Source organism: Phyllobates terribilis, unplaced genomic scaffold (genome assembly GCF_046119375.1).
Source record: "Phyllobates terribilis strain yellow unplaced genomic scaffold, ASM4611937v1 Scaffold_4__5_contigs__length_816908805, whole genome shotgun sequence".
Taxonomy (NCBI): Eukaryota; Metazoa; Chordata; class Amphibia; order Anura; family Dendrobatidae; genus Phyllobates; species Phyllobates terribilis.
In genome coordinates, this window is record NW_027362764.1 from 293,139,198 (window position 1) to 293,161,043 (window position 21,846).

General features: G+C 40.1%; 1 protein-coding gene across 3 annotated transcripts in view; it reads left to right on the top strand.

The window, feature by feature from the left end:
* The window catches only part of COBL (cordon-bleu WH2 repeat protein), a 694,630-nt gene that overhangs the window by 435,115 nt on the left and 237,669 nt on the right, over nucleotides 1–21,846 (top strand). For all 3 annotated transcript variants that reach the window (XM_073678323.1, XM_073678322.1, XM_073678324.1), the window contains one exon: nucleotides 14,228–14,422. In XM_073678323.1, coding sequence (XP_073534424.1) covers nucleotides 14,228–14,422 — 195 coding nt within the window. The remainder of the gene's footprint in view (nucleotides 1–14,227; nucleotides 14,423–21,846) is intronic.

Sequence of the window (21,846 nt, forward strand, 5' to 3'; positions counted from 1 at the left end):
ACTGTGAGAATGAGATCAAACTTTACATCCTTTGTTTGATCAAAATATAGTGTTTTTCACGTTTTCTGTACTTTAAGACAAGTTATAAAAATGTTACATATGGTTTAAGAATAAAAGTCTTTGATGTTTGATAACATGTAAAATGCTTTCAAGTAAAACTTTTGTGTAATATTATAAGTTTACAATTTAGAAATTGTGATACCTGTTTTCAGAAGTAAGCAATGCTTTTTGACTTATCTGTAAAATGCTTAAAATGTGATTGCTTTCCATTTCTTTAACTATCTTTACATTGATTAAGAATGTTTGATAATTAGAAGCAACTGGAGTCTATCCTTTGTGACTGACCATTACAGATTTTAAAGGGAACCTATTAAGAGCTTCATGCTGTTCAAACCGTGGACAGCATGAATTGCAGCCTGGCCATACAATTACAGCCAGATATTATCCTCTGAAATGCTATGGCCTTTTAGAGGATGTACATATTAATGATCAAGTGCCGCTGCTGGTGATTGATAGGTCTCTCTGTTGTGTGTAATTAGGTAGAGACCTGCCAGTCACCTGCAACGGCCCTGGGAAGAGCTGGTTGAGGGTGACACTGGACTAACTAACTCTCCGGCTATGGTCTCTGTCTGGTTCTTCTAACTATACTTCTCTGAACTGCCAAAGCATTTCAAAGAAAAATATACCTGGCTGTAATCATGCAGCCAGGTGGCAATTTATGCTGACTACAGTTTTGAACAGCATGAATCGCCTGACAAGTTCCCTTTAAGTTACATAGCAAATCTTATGTATATTAATAAATTATATCTATTGGCTATTTTACAATGTTAAGTTTCATGACATGGCTGTATTGTGAATCCTTAGTTACTTTGCATGGAATCGAAGGACTTTGAGGCTTCATATGCAAGAAAGATGACTATATACTTTTTCCATGGTTGATTCAAACTAATTCTATAAAAAATGAAATTGTTATAGGTCTACAAGCGTAAAAGTGTTTGAAAACTAAGAGATGATTTTTATATACTTTAGATCACTGAAAATATCGAAAAAAAATTCCATCACGTCCAGTTTTTTCACAAACACCGACTCCATAGGTTTTTTCTTGCACCGTAATTTGACTCCTTTGCATGATCTTTGGTGGATGATTTTGGTATCATTGGATTGGTTAGAAATTAATAGACGCTGTGCTGCGATTGGCTGCTGTGGGCAGAGAACATTTTCTTAACCCAGCTTCCAAAGAGTGTGTAATTCAACAAACAACTTTTTCTACATATGTAGTGGTTTTGTAGTGAAAAAAACAACGAAGGAACATTACGGAGTTTGTTAGAAAAGTGTATTATGCGTACTTTGGGGTGAAACTAGGTGATCAGGACAAGTCGTGGGCTCCACATGTAGTGTATTCTTTTTGTTTAGAAGAACTACAACAGTGGTCTAAAGGGAAGAGAGCTTTTGTTTTGACATGCCTATGATCTGCAAGGAACTGCGAAATCATAGTGATGACTGCTACTTTTGTGCGTGCAACGTGGAAGGATTCAAACTTAAAAATAAAAAGGAAATTATATATATGGACCTCCCTTTAGCGATTTGCTCTGTGCCTCACGGTCCATGAATACCTGTCCCTTCACCTCCGAAGAAAATTAAGATACACCAGATTCAGAAGATTCAGAACATGAAGAGCAGCATTCTGCCAAAGACTTTCACGCTAGTCCCAATGAGCCACAGCTTTTTTCACAGCGCAAATTAAATGATATAGTCATGGACTTGGAAAAGAACCTGCTAGCTCCTGGTAGCTGTTCTACATGATACAGAAGCAGAGAAAAGGAATTCCTTCCATACTTTTCTCAAGACTGTTCTCTAGTGTATCGCAGTAATGTTCCTGGGCTGATGAGAAAATTTAACATTAAGTACAATGTGAGTAAGTGGAGACTCTTTAATGATTCGTCCAAAAAAAGTCCAAAACCTGTTCTACTGCACAATGGCAGCAAGTATGCTTCTGTGCCTGTAGGGCATTCTGTGCACTTGAAGAAAAGCTGTGAGAATTTAGACATTATTCTCAAGAAACTTAACAATGAAGATCAAGGGTGATCTGAAAGTTCTGTCTTTGCTCTTTGGGCAGCAAGGAGGATACACTAAGTACCCATGCTTTTTGAATGTGACCAAAAATATCTTTGCAACCTAGACTCAAGAACATAATTGCTGAAAGTTTAGTTGATATCACTAAAGTTTTCCTGCCACCAATCCACATTAAGCTTGGACTGATGAAGCAGTTTATGAAAGCTTTACCGAAAGAAGGAAAGACTTTCCTGTGTATCAAGTTTCAGGGACTGTCTGAAGCAAAACTGAAGGAAGGCATTTTTGTGGGTCCAGATATTTGGAAATTGATGAAGGATAACGTGTTTGAAACAAAAATGAAAGCTATTGAGAAAATGGCTTGGGATTCTTTTAAAGAAGTCATGAAGGAATGTCTAGGTAACAACAAAAATCCGAAATTTAACTCCATCGTGGAGAACATGCTGAAACGTTTCAAAGCCTTGGTTTATCTGATGAATTTGAAGTTACATTTTTTACATTCACATTTGGACTACTTTCCTGAAAACCTTGGTGCTGTTAGTGAAGAGCAAGGAGAAATATTTCATCAGAATATCAAGTGTAGTAGAAAAAAGGAGGATAAGGATGGTTAAAGATGCATTATTTTTCTCAATAGAATCAGAATATCAAGGAGATGGAGCGACAATACCAAGGGACTATTGCTGGATGAACTATTGCTGAATGCTTCACAGAGAAGATTTGCTGGCTCTGTAAGAGAAAAAGTATGAAGAGAAGCTTTGAAAAGAAAAGGAAAATGCATGAGAATGAAAGAATTAAAGTTGCAAAATAAATGTTCAATACATTTTTATATTGTGACAGAGTCTGAACCTACAACTTTTCTCCAGCATGTTATATGTTGGGGGGTTAAATCACCATTGTGAAGGGAGTGGTTTTGTGTGAATGACATAGGGATGGGAGGGAAGTCATTCACCCTATCTCCACCTCAGGGTGTGGCTGAGCTAGGTTAAATGCTCAATCACATTTTTTTTCTGTGTTGGGAGTTTGGAGAGTCAAGTCTTCAGACTGTGGAGCTTCAGCTCAGGAGGAGCTGAAGTTTGCTGTAAAGTGGTGCAGGTGAACCACTGTGTTATCCTTTGTCTTTTGTTTTACCTTTATGCCAACAATGCTGAGTTTATTTTGTTGAAGTCTGCAGTGCTTTATGCTGATAAAATAAACCTGCAGAATCAGTCACTGAATTTGAAACAATTTTCATAAACCCAAATTTTGCATACCATAGATTTGCATGCTGTTGGCATCAGTTTGATGGATACATTTTCTTTAAAGTTTAATTTTACGTACAGTACAGACCAAAAGTTTGGACACACCTTCTCATTTAAAGATTTTTCTGTATTTTCATGACTTTGAAAATTGTACATTCACACTGAAGGCATCAAAACTATGAATTACCACATGTGGAATTATATACTTAACAAAAAAGTGTGAAACAACTGAAAATATGTCTTATATTCTAGGTTCTTCAAAGTAGCCACCTTTTACTTTGATGACTGCTTTGCACACTCTTGGCATTTTCTTGATGAGCTTCAAGAGGTAGTCACCGGAAATGGTTTTCACTTCACAGGTGAGCCCTGTCAGGTTTAATAAGTGGGATTTCCTGCCTTATAAATAGGGTTGGGAACATCAGTTGTGTTGTGCAGAAGTCTGGTGGATACACAGCTGATAGTCCTACTGAATAGACTGTTAGAATTTGTATTATTTCAAGAAAAAAGCAGCTAAGTAAAGAAAAATGAGTGGCCATCATTACTTTAAGAAATGAAGGTCAGTCAGTCCGAAAAATTGGACAAACTTTGAAAGTGTCCCCAAGTGCAGTTGCAAAAACCGTCAAGCGCTACAAAGAAACTGGCTCACATGAGGACCGCCCCAGGAAAGGAAGACCAAGAGTCACCTCTGCTTCTGAGGATAGGTTTATCCGAGTCACCAGCCTCAGAAATCACAGGTTAACAGCAGCTCAGATTAGAGACCAGGTCAATGCCACACAGAGTTCTAGCAGCAAACACATCTCTTCAACAACTGTTAAGAGGAGACTTTGTGCCGCCGGCCTTCATGGTAAAATAGCTGCTAGGAAACCACTGCTAAGGACAGGCAACAAGCAGAAGAGACTTGTTTGGACTAAAGAACACAAGGAATGGACATTAGACCAGTGGAAATCTGTGCTTTGGTCTGATGAGTCCAAATTTGAGATCTTTGGTTCCAACCACCGTGTCTTTGTGCGACGCAGAAAAAGTGAACGGATGGACTCTACATGCCTGGTTCCCACCGTGAAGCATGGAGGAGGAGGTGTGATGGTGTGGGGGTGCTTTGCTGGTGACACAGTTGGGGATTTATTCAAAATTGCAGGCATACTGAACCAGCATGGCTACCACAGCATCTTGCAGCGGTATGCTCTTCCATCCGGTTTGCGTTTAGTTGGACCATCATTTATTTTTCAACAGGACAATGACCCCAAACACACCTCCAGGCTGTGTAAGGGCTATTTGACCAAGAAAGAGAGTGATGGGGTGCTGCGCCAGATTACCTGGCCTCCACAGTCACCAGACCTGAACCCAATCGAGATGGTTTGGGGTGAGCTGGACTGCAAAGTGAAGGCAAAAGGGCCAATAAGTGCTAAGCATCCCTGGGAACTCCTTCAAGATTGTTGGAAGACCATTTCGGGTGACTACCTCTTGAAGCTCATCAAGAGAATGCCAAGAGTGTGCAAAGCAGTCATCAAAGCAAAAGGTGGCTACTTGGAAGAATCTAGAATATAAGACATATTTTCAGTTGTTTCACACTTTTTTGTTAAGTATATAATTCCACATGTGTTAATTCATAGTTTTGATGCCTTCAGTGTGAATGTACAATTTTCATAGTCATGAAAATACAAAGAAATCTTTAAATAAGAAGGTGCGTCCAAACTTTTGGTCTGTACTGTACATTTTCTTCAGATAGATGAATAAATAGAGTGCTCAGTATAAATGAGTACCCAACAACAGACTTGTCAGTTTCCTCTCAGAATCAACATTTTCTATGTGTTACCATATTACAAAATACTCCCACAAATGTGGGTCATTGATTGTGAATAAGATTTGTTATTTTGCATATCTGAAAAGGTAATTTTGCTAACAAATTCATTCAAGACCTTGTTGCAAAAATAAGTACACCCAAATGAAACTCTTAGGAGCAAATCCAAAGTTTAGACTACAAAATTCTATTTTTAATCTAGTCTAATTAGTCATTAAAGAGGTGTCCAGCAAACAGTAGGCTATAAAAGGGCATACCTTAACAAAGAAAACACAATCACATGTCATGCTGTCAGCAATTGTACCACATTGTAAGTGAAATATCACAAGTCCTGAAAAAGAAAATAATTTATTTACACATGAAAGGGGAAGGCTACAAAAAGATCAGCAAAGCTTTACTTATCAGTTGGAATACTGTAACAAAAGTGATTAAAAAAGATGGAAATGCAACCATCTCAAAGAGACATCCAGGCCGACCACAGGTTAAGGCCTAAACATGAGCATCTCCTGATGAGAAGGATTGAAGAAAATTGACACTCAAGTTCACTGCTGTTAGCTAAAGAAGTAGAAAGCAAGTGGGGTGAGTGTTTCCCATGACACAATATGGTGCATACTGCAGAGGAATGGCATGTTTGGGTGTCATCCACAATAGAAGCCTCTCCTAAAGCCTGTGCCCAAAAAAGCTCACCTACAGTTTGCCAGGGCCATGTTGTAAAATATGAAGACTACTAGGACTCTATATTGCAGAGCGATGAGACCCAGATACATGTTTTTGGAATTGTTGGCTTCAAAACTGTATGATGTCGCACAGGGGGGAGTACAAACAGTGCCTACAGTGAAACTTGGTGGTAGCCGTGTTCTTACATGGGGCTGCATGAGTATTGCTGGTGTTGGGGAGTTACAGTTCACTGATAGTACCATGAATTTACAGATGTGCTGCTCTATAGTGAAAGAGGAGATGCCTCCATCTCTCCCTGCCCTTTGTAGACTTTCTCTTTTCCAACAGGACAATGATCCAAAACAAGCATCTAAAGCCACTGTTGTATTCCTGAAGAAGAACAGTGATTCGGTGCTCAAGTATGTCTCCTGATCTGAGCCCAAATGAAACTCTTCTGGGGAATTCTGAAGAAACAAGTTGAGCATCACTCTCCATCCAGCATCCAGGCTCTAAAAGAGGTCATTCTTGAAGAATGGAAAGCGATATATGTTGCAATATGTCACCAACTTGTTCATTACATGCCTGGTAGACTTGGTGCTGTCCTTAAAAATCATGAAGGCCATACAAAATACTAGATGTAGCAGTTTTTATCTGAGGTGTATTCATTTTTGCATCAACTAATTTGAGTAAAACTAAAGATTTTGTAATGAAAGTTACACTGGCGAACAAAAGGATAACAATATTTTGAACTTTTGAATTTCAGGCTCCATATCTCACCATCCACTACTGTTTCGAATGTGAGACTACTATCATTTTATAGAATCATCCTGGCTATCTCAAGCATAAATTTCACTTGCAACTATTTAGCATATGATTAGTTATGTAGATTCTTGTCATTTCACTGCATTGTTACTGTTTTGCTCCTAAAATTCTAAATTAAATTTTTTATTATTTTGTTAGTATTTTGTAAATCTACCTTTGGCTTTCAACACTGCCTGAATCCTTCTGGGCATGCTCTTGATCAGATTCAAGCATGTCTCAACCGAAATCTGATCCCAGGTCTCTTGTACACTTTCCTAAAGTTGGTGCATATTGGTCGACTCACTTGAGTATGTATACAGCTTTTTCTTCAACTCTACCCACAAGTAATTGTTTGGGTTGAGGTCTGGGGATAGTGGGGGCCAATGTAGCACCTCAACTTTATTGTCATTGAACCATTTCTTCGCCAATCTTGATGTATCTTCATGTCATTGTACTGCTGGAACACTATGTTGTTCTTCTCATACCCATAGTTCTCGAGTGTACGAAGTAACTCATTTTGTAGGATACTCACATACAGCTCAGCATTGAGACCACATCGATCCTGGTCAAGTATCCAATGCCTTTGGCTGTGAAACAACCTCATATCATCAGGCTTCCTCCATCGAACTTGATACTTCCTTCAATTTCTCGATCCTTTATCCCCATTTTCCCTTGTTTCTTCCAGACCCATTTGCACCCATCAAAGCATAGTATATTGATGTTTGTCTCATCGCTCCAAATCACCCGTTTCCTATCTTCTACTGTCCACTTTTCGTTATTTTTTGCAAACTCGAGCCGACGCTTCTTATGACAATATTGAAAGTGAGACTTCTTCACCTTTTTTCGGGCTGCCATTCCACACTTGTGTAGCATGCGTCGCACAGTGATTGCATGGAAGCACACGAGCCACTTGCACTGGCGTGTTTGTTGCGCCGGAACTGATAGACCTTGTGAAGAGTCGAATTGTTGATTCTGATATTTTGCCTGGGCGTCCACCTCTTGGCTATTGAATGGATGGACGGACTTCATTTCGTATTCTTCCAACTGTCATGACACTCACATGATGCAGTTTGGCAATTTTCATGGCCGAGAGACCGGTATTTATGAGATATGGAGCTGAATTATACTCTATTGGGCTCCATTATACTCTATTTACTTTATGGGGCTGCATTGTACTCTATATACTCTATGGGGCTACATTATACTATATGTACTCTGTTGGGCTGCATTTTGGCTGAATTGTACTCTATGGGGCTGCATTATACTCTATGGAGCTGCATGATACTCTCTGCGGCTGCATTGTACTCTATAGGGCTGCATTGTCTATGGGGCTGCATTGTACTATATGGGGCTGCATTGTACTCTATGGGCTACATTATACTCTTTGGGGGCAGGGCTTCATTATACTCTGTGGAGCTGCATTGTACTCTGTGGGGCTGCGTTGTACTCTGTGGGGCAGCCTTGTATTCTGTGGGGCTGCGTTGTATTCTGTGGGGCTACATTGTACTCTGTGGGGCTGCATTGTACTCTGTGGGGCTGAATTATACTCTGTGGAGCTGCATTGTACTCTGTGGGGCTGTTTTGTACTCTGTGGGGCTGCGTTGTGCTCTGGGGCTGTGTTGTACTTTGTGGGGCGGCGTTGTACTCTGTGGGGCTGCGTTGTACTCTATCGAGGACTATTGGGTGCATTATACTATATGTACTATATGGGGGATGCATTGTACTATATGGGGGCTACATTATACTGTATCGAAGACTGCGCAGTGCATTATACTATGTGTACTATATGGGGGCTGCATTATACTATATGGGGGCTGCATTATACTCTATCAAGGACTATGGGAAGTGCATTATACTGTATGCACTATATGGGAGCTGCGTTATACTGTGTTGAAGACTATGGGGAATGCATTATACTATATGAAGGACTATGGGGTGCATTATACTATGAGGAGTGCATTGTACTATATGGAGGACTATGGGGGGTGCATTATACAATATGGAGGACTATGGGATGCATTAGACTATATTGAGGACTATGGGGAGTACATTATACTATAGGGAGGATATAGGCTGTGCATTATACTATATGGAGAACTTTGGGGAGTCCATTATACTGTATGGAAGACTATGGGTTGTGCATTATACTATATGGAGGACTACGGGGTGTGCATTATACTATATGGAGGACTATGGGGTACATTATACTATATGGAGGACTATGTGGTATGCATTATACAATATGAAGGACTATGGGGTGTATTATACTAAACAAGCAAAATGCTGCCTATTCATCGAGGGATTGGATTGTTTATGCTGGAACAAAAATCATTGTTCTCAGCAGCACATCGCCTGGTGAAAACTGCAGATGTGCTGCTGTTAACATGATACTGTATGGGGACAAATTGATCTATTAGTGATTGTTCTGTGCCCATCATAATTCCTCAGCCGGTGTAAAGAGGCCGAGAAACAAGCGTCGAACGACTTCGATATTGTCGATTACGCTCGTTTAGCGAACTGCACTCAGCGCATGTAAATACAACCGAAATGTTTCTGTGTGATGGTGCAATATGTTAGCATTTGGGGTCCCAATTTACACTTCTACCCAGGGCCCCACTTTGTCTAAAACCGGCCTTGGGTGTACTCATTTATGCTGAACACTTCATACTGTTTCATACATATGACTATATGTTTGCATCCACCTCATATTGACTTGAATTATAAAATAAAATAGTGCAGTTCACCCTCTTTTGTGATTTTGAAAAGTGTAATAGCTACTATATGCTTTCTACTAGTTTTACAAAAAGTTATCCAGATGTAAACTTCCAAATATATGCTAAAAGGACAGGTTCTGACCAGGGCTGTGGAGTCAGTAAGCCAAACCTCCAACTCCGACTCCTCAATTTCCATGACACCGACTCCGACTCCACGACTCCGAGTCCCTCATACTTGGCTCAAATTTAATTGATAAATTTACTGTAGCACAGATTAATCTCAGCTAAAAGTCTAGACCCTTAGATCAGGAATAGGACAGACATTTATAGGACATTTCATAACTTTTCCAAATTCTTATGAAAAAATATTCCCCACAAACTGCATTGAACTACTGTACCCAATTTATTATATATTTTAGGAGTTGGAGTCGGTCCATTTTATACCGACACCGACTCCACAACTCTGACTCCACAGCCCTGGTTCTGACCACCAGAAATGTGCTTAAACGATGCATACATCTTCTTGGCATGCAGATACATACACCTAACATAAGTCAAAAATATGGTGTGAACAGTGCGTATGGATTATGAACCAGATGTCAAGTTTGAGTAGAATACTTGCTTACATTGCACAACAACTCTAAGGGTGCAGACAACGTTACCTTGCTTTAGGACAGCATGAGAAATAGACTTAGGTTAAATAGGGGTGCCAAGCACATTGCCTTAAGCTGAAGCTTCCTTTATTCAGCAGCTGTTTACCTACAATAATTCTCAAGTACTCTCAGGAGTTGTTCAGTCAGTCAGGAATGTCACTGTTTTAATCTCTGCAAGAGTTCATTCACTTCTAAATCTCTTCAGAGCTTATATTTGGCTTCCATGAGCAGAACTACTTGTCTATAAGCAAATAATGAAGTTTGCTGAACAGCATATTTTGTCCTTATTTTTTTATTTTAGCTCGACTACACAAATACTACACAAAATGTATTGGTTCAAAGTGCATAACCTTTGCTGAGAATTCACAATAGGGACATTTTTGTGTGTTTGAGGAGCATGGCAAAAAGTTAAAGATGTTTACTTGGCTACCAAATATCTCAAATCTTAACAGGATTGTGCATCTATATTATGTGCTGGAAAAACAAATCTAATGCACAGAGACCCCACTTTTAACTCGCAGAACTTAAAGAGATTCAGCACAAAATGACTGTTCAAACCAAGTCCAGGCCCTCAGTGCCTTATGGCTGGGCCAAACATTTAGATGCACCTTCCCACCTGCTTGTTTTCCATCTATCTGCGCCCTTTTTTGGCTCTGTAAAACCAAAGCTGTCAATCAAAGAAAAGTGGGACAGAGATAGAGGGAAAAGAAAGAGGTGGGAAATTGCACTTAATGTTTTTCCCCACCAAGGTGCCCCGATCGCCTGTGCTTGGTTTGGACAGTCATCCTGTGCTAACAGAGCCCCTTTAAAGGATCTGAATGGTTTTTTTTTGCTTTAAAACAGCAGGAAACATTTTAATATGCTTCTGTCACAAGGGTCTTAAAGTGCAGGCTAGGAGTAAACAGGATATGTCTTATAAAAAGACATTCATTATATGGACATAGCCTAACATTCACATTTCATGCTTTTTTTTTATTTTTTGTGCAAAATTATTTACCACCAAGATTGAAAATTGTTGCGAAAATTATGCAAACACCTTTTTATACTCTTTCAAACAAATACGGTAAACCTCTTTCAGATGAACACTCAAAATTACTAAAATTGTCAGATGTCCAATATTTGTTACATTTCTTTTTATTGTTTACCATGTCTATTAAATGTACTTTCTAAAGGAAGGATGTGTAGACATGAAACATAACTAGACATTATATTCTAAGAATGCTGTTTAAAGATATTAACACAACTAAAGACAGATCACTAGAATGTCGTCAAACAAATATCTTGATTGCAATATTGCTTCTGGAAGCAGCTAAAGTACATTTGGGTTCCAGCAGAGATCTCGCCAGCCCTTTACACGCTGTACAATATCCTTTGGCTCTGTAACATAATGTTTTTGCCTAAGTAAACAATGAGCTAAGAACAGTTCTTGGCTGGTAATGCAATCGGACATTGTCTGGACTGTCCAACCCACTAAAATACATGTAGGATATAGATGTGAGTACAAAGCATTGTATCAGATTATGTATTATGTTTTATATACAATGAACAAGCATCAGCGCTTCACTGCTTTTTAGCCAGCCATACCTCTTGCATAAACTGGGGTAATTGTTCACAACACAGACACATGCTTTTTATGAAAAATATAAATATAGCGTAGATAACAGAAATACATCAATGTAAACCTGTGAGACTAAGTTCCCACATCACAAAATTCTATAAAAAAAGGTGTAATTGAAGTCAGTATAGAAGTTCTATTACTATTGTGGTAAAAATGGATGCATGAATCTTTGATCATATTGTGGTTACTGCAGTCAAGATGTTTCGAGTAAAAAAATGTAGTAATAGCCAATAAACTGCTGAGCATGTTGTTGTTTTCATTTTTCAAAATGACATTTTAAGGCTATATTTTTATGGTCAGCACACTACCTGGATAGATCAGAATGTTTCCAACTTCACTGTATCAATCCATAAAATACAGTTTTTACATTACGGATGGTATATATGCGCGCATGACATGTTCAGGATTTAATTGCGGAAATTTCTGCAAGGTTTCTGCATCTCTCGGCAGGAAAACCGCTGTGGCAAAAACACACTTTTTGCCATGATTTTGGTGCGTTTTTGATGCGTTTTTTTGATGCGTTTTTGTACAGCAATGAATGCTTTTTGGAGTTAAATAAAGATATTTGAAAAAAGAAACGTTGGACATCGCTTTAACCCTTGTATCACCATCAGATCTGGGGTGAGTATATTGATTAATTTAAATGATTAAAGAATGTGTCTGTTGTATTTCAAATAAAGTGTTTTACTCTCAGTTTATTTAACTCTTTACTTACAAGTTTGTTTAGTAATGAGGGTGTCTGATTGACACCTCTTCATCATTAAGCAAAGGGCTTGGTGTCAGCGATAACTAACCCCATAAACACTAATCCCATAAGCCCTAATTCCTATTCAAGTCATTTCTGGGGCAGCTGAAAGCTGCTATTTTTAGCCTAGAAAAAGGCCATTAGGCCAACATGTTCCGTGGCTATTAATAACAGCTCACATCTGTTTGGTTAGTCGCTATGTCCCCACGATCAGCAACCATCAGCGCTTTGGACGCAGCATATTTTTGCTGCATCCAAAACACTGTGTTTTTATGCCGCACTTGTTTTGTCAGTACAGTATTTCAATCAGTCAAAATCTGCAGCGGAGAGAAAGAAATGCTGTGGGTTTGTTGTTGCATGTTTATCCGTTATGGATTTGACTGACTCAATTGAAGTCAATGGGTGAAAAACGCTGCATAAACGCACAATGAATTGACATGCTACAGATTTAAACGCAATAACAATCCTGACAGGAAAATTCCTGATCATGTGCACAGCACTTCAGGATTGTCATTGCATTATCTGGCACACGGATTACCTAGCGTTTTTGGCCCACACACCATAAAGCACCGTGTGCACATAGCCTGAGAAAAACATTATAACTGAAAAAAGTAATATATATTGGTTAAAATGAGCCTGAGAAAAACATTATAACTGAAAAAAGTAATATATATTGGTTAAAATGAATATTGCAAAATAATAACCCCATGTAAAAATACCTTATAAATTACAATTAGAATCATTTACCAGTGATATTAGTTATTTTTACCTTGCTGGCAGCTGTGAAGACACGGGGTCTTCCGTGGGCGTAATACTACTCAGACAACACAGGGTGAAGGTAAAACAGCGTGGCAATACATTAATGAATCACAAAGCAGACAATAAACACATAGAAGAGTCCCAGCAAATACCCAAGATGGTACAACATTACACAGTCCTCACCCTTCCGCTGGCCCGTCTGGGATAGAACAGCTGCGACTTTGGGACTTCCAGGGCCAACTACCTCAACCAGTTGTCCCCCGCTTTGGCGGGCCCCCACAGAGAGAAGGTAGCGGCAAGCTTAGGACGCTAGCAGTTCATCGAGGTACAAGGCCAGGAGACCCGAAGGTCCCACCCTGGCCTCTCCAAGAGTTTCCATGGGGCCCGATGACCGGTGGGTCCAAATCTGGCTTCTCCGAATGTCTCCATGCGTTTCAGGCGACCGGAGTGTCCCACCTGGCAACCCCAAACAACATATCCATGGGGCCAGGTGACTTTATTGTTCCAACCTTGTCTCCCCAAATGTTACCGTGGGCTCTCTGATGGTCAGTGGAGCAGATCCATATCTTTTCATTCAAGGTTATATACCCTTAAGCCGTAATCATGTAGAATTCAAATCTGTATCTCTTTGGTTAATGCCATGCTTGCAAGCTGATGGTGTGAGAGAGTCTGAGCTTTGATTCTCCTTTTAAAGTCTCTTTGCAATTTCTGTTTCAAGTCTGACTGCTACAGAAGCATATCTCCTTTTTAAGTACACAGGTACATCCACAGGTCAAGGGGTTAGGGAGGGCATTACTCACAGGTCTCAGGTCTCATTGTTTGAGCTTATCAATTTACATAGTTGGTATTGCAGGGGCTCTTGTAAATAAACATCATTGTTTCAGAATCAAAGAGAAGACAACATTCAGGGTTCTACAAATACTGGTCTGTCTGTCTTGACCAGCAACAGAAATACACATACATTCACAAGTCAGCATAAAGATAATAGTGTATTTCTCTTGGCTTAACAAATCTAATTGTCTGGCTGATTAAGATTATAAACTATATCATCACAGCAGCAAAGTAAATGGCAATTGTTTTAGAGCTGCATGCTTTTTGTTATAATGTAATGTGTGTCACCAAAAGCAGTGGATAATATTTCATGTCATACTTACGTTCTCATTTTCCTTTACAGGGCTTTTTAACCGCTCCAAGTTCCCCATCTGTGAATTCACGTCCTAGTGCACTTGGTGCGTCATTGTCACTTTGCAATATTTCTGGGATTGGTGCTAGAACTGAGATAAAGAAGCGTAGAGCACCTCCTCCTCCAGAACCAACATCCCCAATAGCTGCTGTTGAGAAAACTCCCGAAGATATGTCAACTGGGCCGGTATGCTATTATTAATACTGGTGTACTGTAACGTATTAAGAAATTTAGTGTATTAACAAATATCAGTATTCTGAAATTTTGGAAAAATGTGTGGATGTCAACTATCTCATTCTTATGTTTGGGGATTTGATCCGGTGACCTCTTACTCTGTTGTTGGTTATCCTGTCTGCTGAGCTATTGCCCTTTTTTTCCCCCTGACCTTATGCTTATGGTTCCTATTGCCTTTATTTTTCCTTTCTGGTTTTGCTCCTCTTCAGGTGTTTCCCATTGTCCTGTTTTGGTTGCAATATCACATTCTGCGTTGGGCTATATACTCCCTTCTTTACACTTGCTTGTTTTCTAGCTCTTCAGCAAAAGGATTTTCCCTGCTAGTCAAACACCGTTTGTATTTCTGCTGTGTGTTTGTTTGCCTGCCTTCCTAGCACCTTTCCTCAATTAGGTTTGTGGGAGATTATTCTTGTTTCATTTATTATTCTCCTTAGTTCTCCTTATTTCCCTTTCGTGCACATGCTTTAAGTTTCCTCACACTGTGTGCTCAAATCCATCTGCCCACTTTCCCTCTCCTGGTTAGCTATGCATAGCAGCCTCTCCTCTGGTTCCTCAAGAGGTACGAGAAACTGCTGAACTGCCTTTTAGGGAGCCAGGTCTGAGGTGGTCTTTTTTAGTTGTGCGGCTAGGGATAGTCTAGTCTGTACAGGGACCAGTAGGGTGTGGGTGTGGCTTCTGTGTGTTGTAGGCTTCATTATTCCTGTTACCTGTGTATGAGTGAGTTATGTGCATAACAGAGGACGTATCACCAAGTGCTTCACTTTGAATTTGACATAGGATGTAATAGTGGCTGCAGAGAAAAGGGTTTCTAATGAGACAGCTAACTTTACCTGTGCTGCTATATGGAGATTTTTTGTTCTGCTGCCATTGAGCTAGACCAGCAGTTAAAGGGAATCTGTCACGTAATGCATACTGCCTGCACCCAGGTATGTTTTTTCCTAAAATTCTCCGACGTTTCTTTGAAAACATAGTTTGTGGATGCAGCATGGGACTATAGCAATAGAGTTGATTAGTCCGGTGTTGCTGGAACGTTAAAAAAGTAAGATTTATTATTAGTGATGAGTGAACGTGCTTAGATAACATGTTATCTGAGTATCTTCAGTGTGCTCTGCTAATATGTTTGACTCCCTGTGGCTGCATGTTTTTCGGCGGTAGATGAACGCAACACATGCAGGGATTGCCTGTTTGTTAGGCAAACCCCGCAGCCGCCGCAAAACATGCAGCCACAGGAACTCAAACATTATCCAAGCACGTCCAAGATACTGGGATAACACCCGAGCATGCTTGGATAACACGTTATTCGAGCACGTTCACTCATCACTATTTATTATATATAAAATTATAAAAAATTAGCACTTTTCTTGACTGACTGGTTTCATACTATTAATGATTGATAGTATTTTACTATGATGTGACATGTACGACATGCACATATTTAGTATTTGGTCAGTATTTTACATCAGTATTTGTAAGCCATTGGAAAATGCAGAAGTGGTGCATGTTTTTCTATTATACTATTTCTCTGATTGTTCCACTCCTGATTTTAACTTACAAATAATGATGTGAAATACGGACCAAATAAGGAACATGTAAACGTGGCCTAAATGTGATTAGAACTTGTCCAACAGATCTTACCACAAATGTTGAGCTCCACGGCCCCTTCAGTTTCTGCCAAGAATAGTATCACATGCATTTTGCCTAGTATTGCAGTTCAACTCCATACAAGCAAACGGGACTTTATTTTTTGATATATCAGACTTTTACGAACGCAACGATACCAAATATGTGTATTTTTTATTTTATTTAATTGTTTTAATGCTATTATCAGTGTAGCTTCTGCTGTAGGAGCTGGGGGCCCTCAAGGGTATGGGGCCCCTGGGCAAATGCCCAGTTTGCCTACCCCTAATGCATACCGCATATGCACTGAGTGTTTTCACCACCAGCAAATAAGAGTACAAAACCATGAAAGTAGTCTGGTTGGAAGAAGCCATGTTGTCCATCTTTAATACTATTGGCGTGGTAGCCGCTGCCATCCATTGTTTACATTGCTGAGTTGTGGGCAGCAAAGAACCTTAACATCTACTGCAGGAGTAAGCAGTTGAGGGGATTTATGAATGCTTTGATCAGTACAAAACAGTTTATAGTATTTAACAATTTTAGCCAACAAGAACAGAGAGGTCAGGCATGATCAAATCTTTAAATATTTAAATAGTGAAAAATGTTCATGTAGATTTGAACTTCAACTTTTGATTTGTAGGAAGTCAAATGGTTTTTTTATCAGTAGGGAAGAACGTCAATTCCTCATTAGTGGAGCTTCCTTAAAAAGATAACATGTTTGTTTAGTACATTTTAATGCCACTGTTGCTAACAGGAAAATCCTGTAAGAGAGCAACTAGTTTATATTTGTAGTGACGCATGAGAAAAGCCTGATTTTCAAGGTTCTTTTTTTTTTTTTTTTAAATTAAAACCATGCAAAATGTTCCCATGTAGCTCTCAGTGTGTGAATGTATAAAAGTTAGCATACTGTGTGATGAAAGTACTGAAGAGCAGGTGACAGCAACCTGTTGCCAGAATCAAAAAGGTGCTTTGCCAATGACATAAAAATAGCATCGTAGGTAAGGCCTGGTTCACATATAAGGTTTTACAGCTTTTTGTATTATTATTATTATTATTATTTTAAATATTTAGAAAAGGTTTAAGCTATCCTTTATTCATGTTTCAACAGCTAAAAGTAAAGTAGAAGTCTAAAGGCATTCACACAAAGCCCGATCATTCCCTTCTCTGGCGAGACATGTCTCTGGCAGCGTCTTTGGTAACTGCTCGCTATTCTTTCCCCATATAGAACATATGAATGCTAAGCCATGTGTTCATGTATATTGGAAGGGATAGGAGATATAGCTGTTGGCTGACAGCAGTCTAAGGAGTATGGACTTTATAAAGGCCCTTATCTTAAAGGGGTTTTCCCAAAAATGAAAGTTCATTTTAATCAATAGATGTCAGAATAATAACATTTCCACAATTGTAGGTGTTTACATAAAATGTTCCTTTACTGAGATAATCTTATAAATGTGCCCCTGTGTAATGTCTGTGTCTGACCGTGTACGGAACACGGTCTGATCATACCACATCTCCTGGGCAGGGGAGGAAGGAAGAGAAAGTATACAGACATTACAGCATGGAATCCCAGCCGATTCTTTTAGTAAGATAAAACATTTCACTGCCTGTTTTTAAACAATGTTTTACCTCAGAAAGAATCCTCTGTGATCCCCTGCTGTAATGTCTGTACTCTCTTTTGCTTCTCCCCTGCCCAGGAGCTGTGGTATGATCAGACCATGTACCTGCACGGTCAGACACAGCCATTACACAGTACACAGCAGGGGAACATTTATAAGATTATCTCAGCACAGGAACATTTCATTTAAACACATTCAATTGTGGAAGTTATTATCATTCCAAGATCTATTAATGAAAATTAACTTTTGTTTGTGGGAAACCCCCTTTAAAGGTGTTTTCAAGTTTAAATGTTATCCCCTATCCAGTGGATAAGGGATAACTTTCCAATGCCTGGGGGTCCAACCGTTGTGGCCCCCATCGTTCCCAAGAATCAGAGCCCTAAAGAGCCCCGGCTGAATGGAGCGAAGGTCGATCATGCACAGTACCGCTCTGTTCATTCTTAATGGGAGTGCAGGAGATTGCTGAGTGGAGCGTTAGGCTGATCTTCTTAGAATGTATGGAGAGGCGGTGTGCATGATTGACCTCTGCGCCATTCAGCTAGGGACTCTTAAGAGCCTCAGTTCTTGGGATCAGTGGGGACGATGGCGGTTAGACCCTCAGCAATCTGAAAGTTGTACCATGTTGCGTGGATAGTGTAAAACTTTTACATTTGACCCATTTAATATCGGCCAAACCTGCTGATATCGGTTGGCTCTTCCTACAATCTAATGTGTATGTGGGCCTCGCAACTCTCACCTGACAGGTGATAAGAGAAGGATTCAGAACTTTTAATTTACGACTGCCAGTCACTTTATTTTCTGGGGGATAAAATGCTGCCAGAGGAGTCTGACTGTGGCTCAATCCAGAGAGCGCAGGAGCACTTGGCTGAGCCACTGTGAAGTGTCACCTTTGAAATGTGCTGCACATGTTGTTGCTAGATCATCTCTCGGGTTACTGTGCCCACATAATTGATGTTTGCCCATCATAGGGAAGAGGGCATTTATAAAATGAAACAGTGGCAGTATCATTCTAAAGGAGGGCATTAGGCATGTTGATTACACATTTGCCATTTACAGCTACATTTTCAATAGGATCGCTTTCAGACTAAGGACCAGAGTAATTGTTTATACTCATTGTACCAAGAGAGAATTACTATCATACAGGACAGCTTTTCTATATTGGCAGCAAACAGTACTTTTATCGGCTGGCATAGTAGTCAGACAGCTTGAGTCAGAACTCATACCGAAGATCAACAGCGTCATGACAGTGTGATGCAAAATTGTGATATGGCACTGTAGTCACGGAAGGTCGGTGTGAAGAAACGGCAGCAGGGAGACCCCGCAGAATCTCGCTGTTGCCGCCTCTTGTGAAAGATCCACACCCCATCACCCACCTGACGTCACACTACGCCAGACGGAGCACGTGATATGGATCTACCCTTTGCACCAGCGTGACGTTCCGCACCCCCCTCAAGGACGCTTCAGATTGGTACAGTTCTACACAGTCACTGTCCACATGGGTACAGAGAGGCACCAGGGAGTGAAAAAAGGTGGTCCACTTAGCCACTGACGTGGCACCACACTTGCTCATGCCCCTGATAGGCTGAGAGGCTCTTTCGCTACTCCAGTGAAGCAGAGCTTTGTCGGTCTGGTAGAGCTGCCACCAGTTTCTATTTGATATAACAGACTTATATCGGGCTAGAAATCAGCCGGGTAGCATGTTCGTTGGACTGAACAACAGACGTAAGGTTCGTGGATCGAGATAAAAGAGCAGCCCAAGGTTAAATTATATATTTAATTGCCGTAAGGGCGCACTAAACAATACACTATATACATAAGGGTTATACATACACAGTGGTCAGAGTTGCAGACACAAAAGCATGGGTACAAAAGATATAAAGCAGTTATTACAAGTCAGTTACCGGTTTAGATGGATGATCTGGCTTTCGGGGGAAGGGCTGCCACATGGGAGGTTTGTGGGCCTTCTTTGTTGTTGCAGGACTTTTCCCACATGACTTGACGTCCCGACCTCCCCAGGGAAAGACAATAGGCTCTAGCTACAGAAACCTTCAAACTCTCTGGGTCACTCCCCCTACTGCCCCCCCCAGTCGAGCCCAAGTCTCCACCCCTGTTCTTTCCAAGCTAAAAGCTTCCAAAACTAAAATGGGCCATACCTCCTTACTGGATGGCCTTAGGGAACCGGTTTTGGATGGCCTTAGGGAACCGGTCAACAGACCCAGCCGGGCCCCTGCTATGCGTGGAGACCAAACACAGTGGCTCTGTAGGTTTCTGAAAGGCTGTGCTGCATATCTCCCTATTCTTGCTTGCTATGCGGTGAAGAAAGGAATGGTGAGTTTCCCAATTCTTTTAGGTTTCCGAAAATCTATTTAGTGTATCACTCGGATGTATCTTTTTCCCATAATTCGGTGTTGAAGTATCGTAGTTTACACAAAGAACACATGGCTGCAGGGATGGGCTTGCCTGTCTGCAGCAGCTGTTAGGAATCTCACTCCCTGCTTCTCAGCCCCCCTCCCTCCTGCTTGCTGTGAGAAGTGTCGGATTTGCATATGTAGATCTCTGTAAAATCCGCCTGCCAGTGCCCAGTGATGGACAGGGTATTACCTTGAATATCTTCACAGTCGTAAATTTATAACTATGGAGAATCACAGTACTAAGAAAAAGACAACTAAAGTCAAACTTGACTCAGTAGGAAAGCTCAAGAATAGGACCTGTAAACAGCAATGTATTGCTATACTGATGATAGAGTTGGGCTTAAATTGTGTTAGATGTAACCTGATTGATTAGTGCTGTTATAATGCCATCTCTTGAGCATAATGCCAGGGGCAATGATAATTTTCAGATTAGAAAAAGGTAAATTAGAATAGTGATGATTATTATTGTTTTATAGCTTTTATGATGTCATGTGCCGTAGGGACTTTATTGAAACAGTTGCTTTGAAAGGTCAAGTCCTCCACCGTTTTGTCCGGAGCATTATATTTCTGGATTCATTTCCTGCACAGATTATAAACTCTGTGATGAGATCAGTGCCATTGGCCACCATGATGTCACCTCCATTAATAGCCTCCTGATATACAAGATATTACAGAAAGCATTGCCAACTTTTTAAAGTGATAATACATAAATCCTTATAATAAGTGTAATTTAAATTGCATTGATTATTTTCTGCAGCACATGTAAGAGGAACATCTGCCATTTATCAAATTCTTAGGATTATCTAACCTAAGAACTGTGTTAAAGCAAACTGAAGTGGACAGGCAGTTAATGAAACTTGTAGCAAGGAGACATACATCATCTTTAAAAAGACAACAAAATCATTTGGAAGAAAAAATGTACAATGTTTGCCTCTTTATGGCTGATGATATGGTTTCCTTTTAGTAAATTGAACAGTTAAAATGTCTTCAGATTGGTTTACGATTAGCAAAGGGAAAGTGGACTTTTATAGACATGGTTATGGCAATTGAAATCCTAATAAGGAAATAAAAGCCACCTCTGGACATCCAATGGATGAAAACCTTAGGACTATTCTTTTGTATATCAGAGCATGTCTGTCACTGTGCACACAGAATGGCCTTTCTTGTGGAGCACATCATGAATTTGTGTGAGAGGTTATCAGACAGGTGGAAAACAAGCTAAATTTATGGTACTGGAAACATTAGAGGATGTCAACGCAGTTGTCAAAACAAACATTCATGATTTCCTGTCGACGAGGATGTGAAAGTACAGCACAGACCGACTTCCTCAACTGTATGGAGACGGCAGGGAAATAGTGGGACGCATGAAGTATAGGAAATCTCAGCTATTTTAATCATTTAATAGCCTTGTCTTGTTTATGGGCAACTTCCTACCTGACACATCCAGTACTTGGTGAATTGTTTGATAAAGATTACGCACTTATTAATGTTTAACAGCCACTGACCTTGACATTTCAGCAAGCATGAATGGAATGAGAACATTTGTGACTGAAAGGAAATGAACCTTTTCCTTCATTTCTAGTCTGATTGTGAGTTGGGGGGACTGACATAGTAAAGGCCAAGGCTATAACAGTGCAAATGTTCACAAGGTCAGTATCTATACATGTGATTGTGGGGGCAAAAGTAGTAGTACTTGGATATGTTCTGAGATGCTATGTTCTGCCTAAGTTCA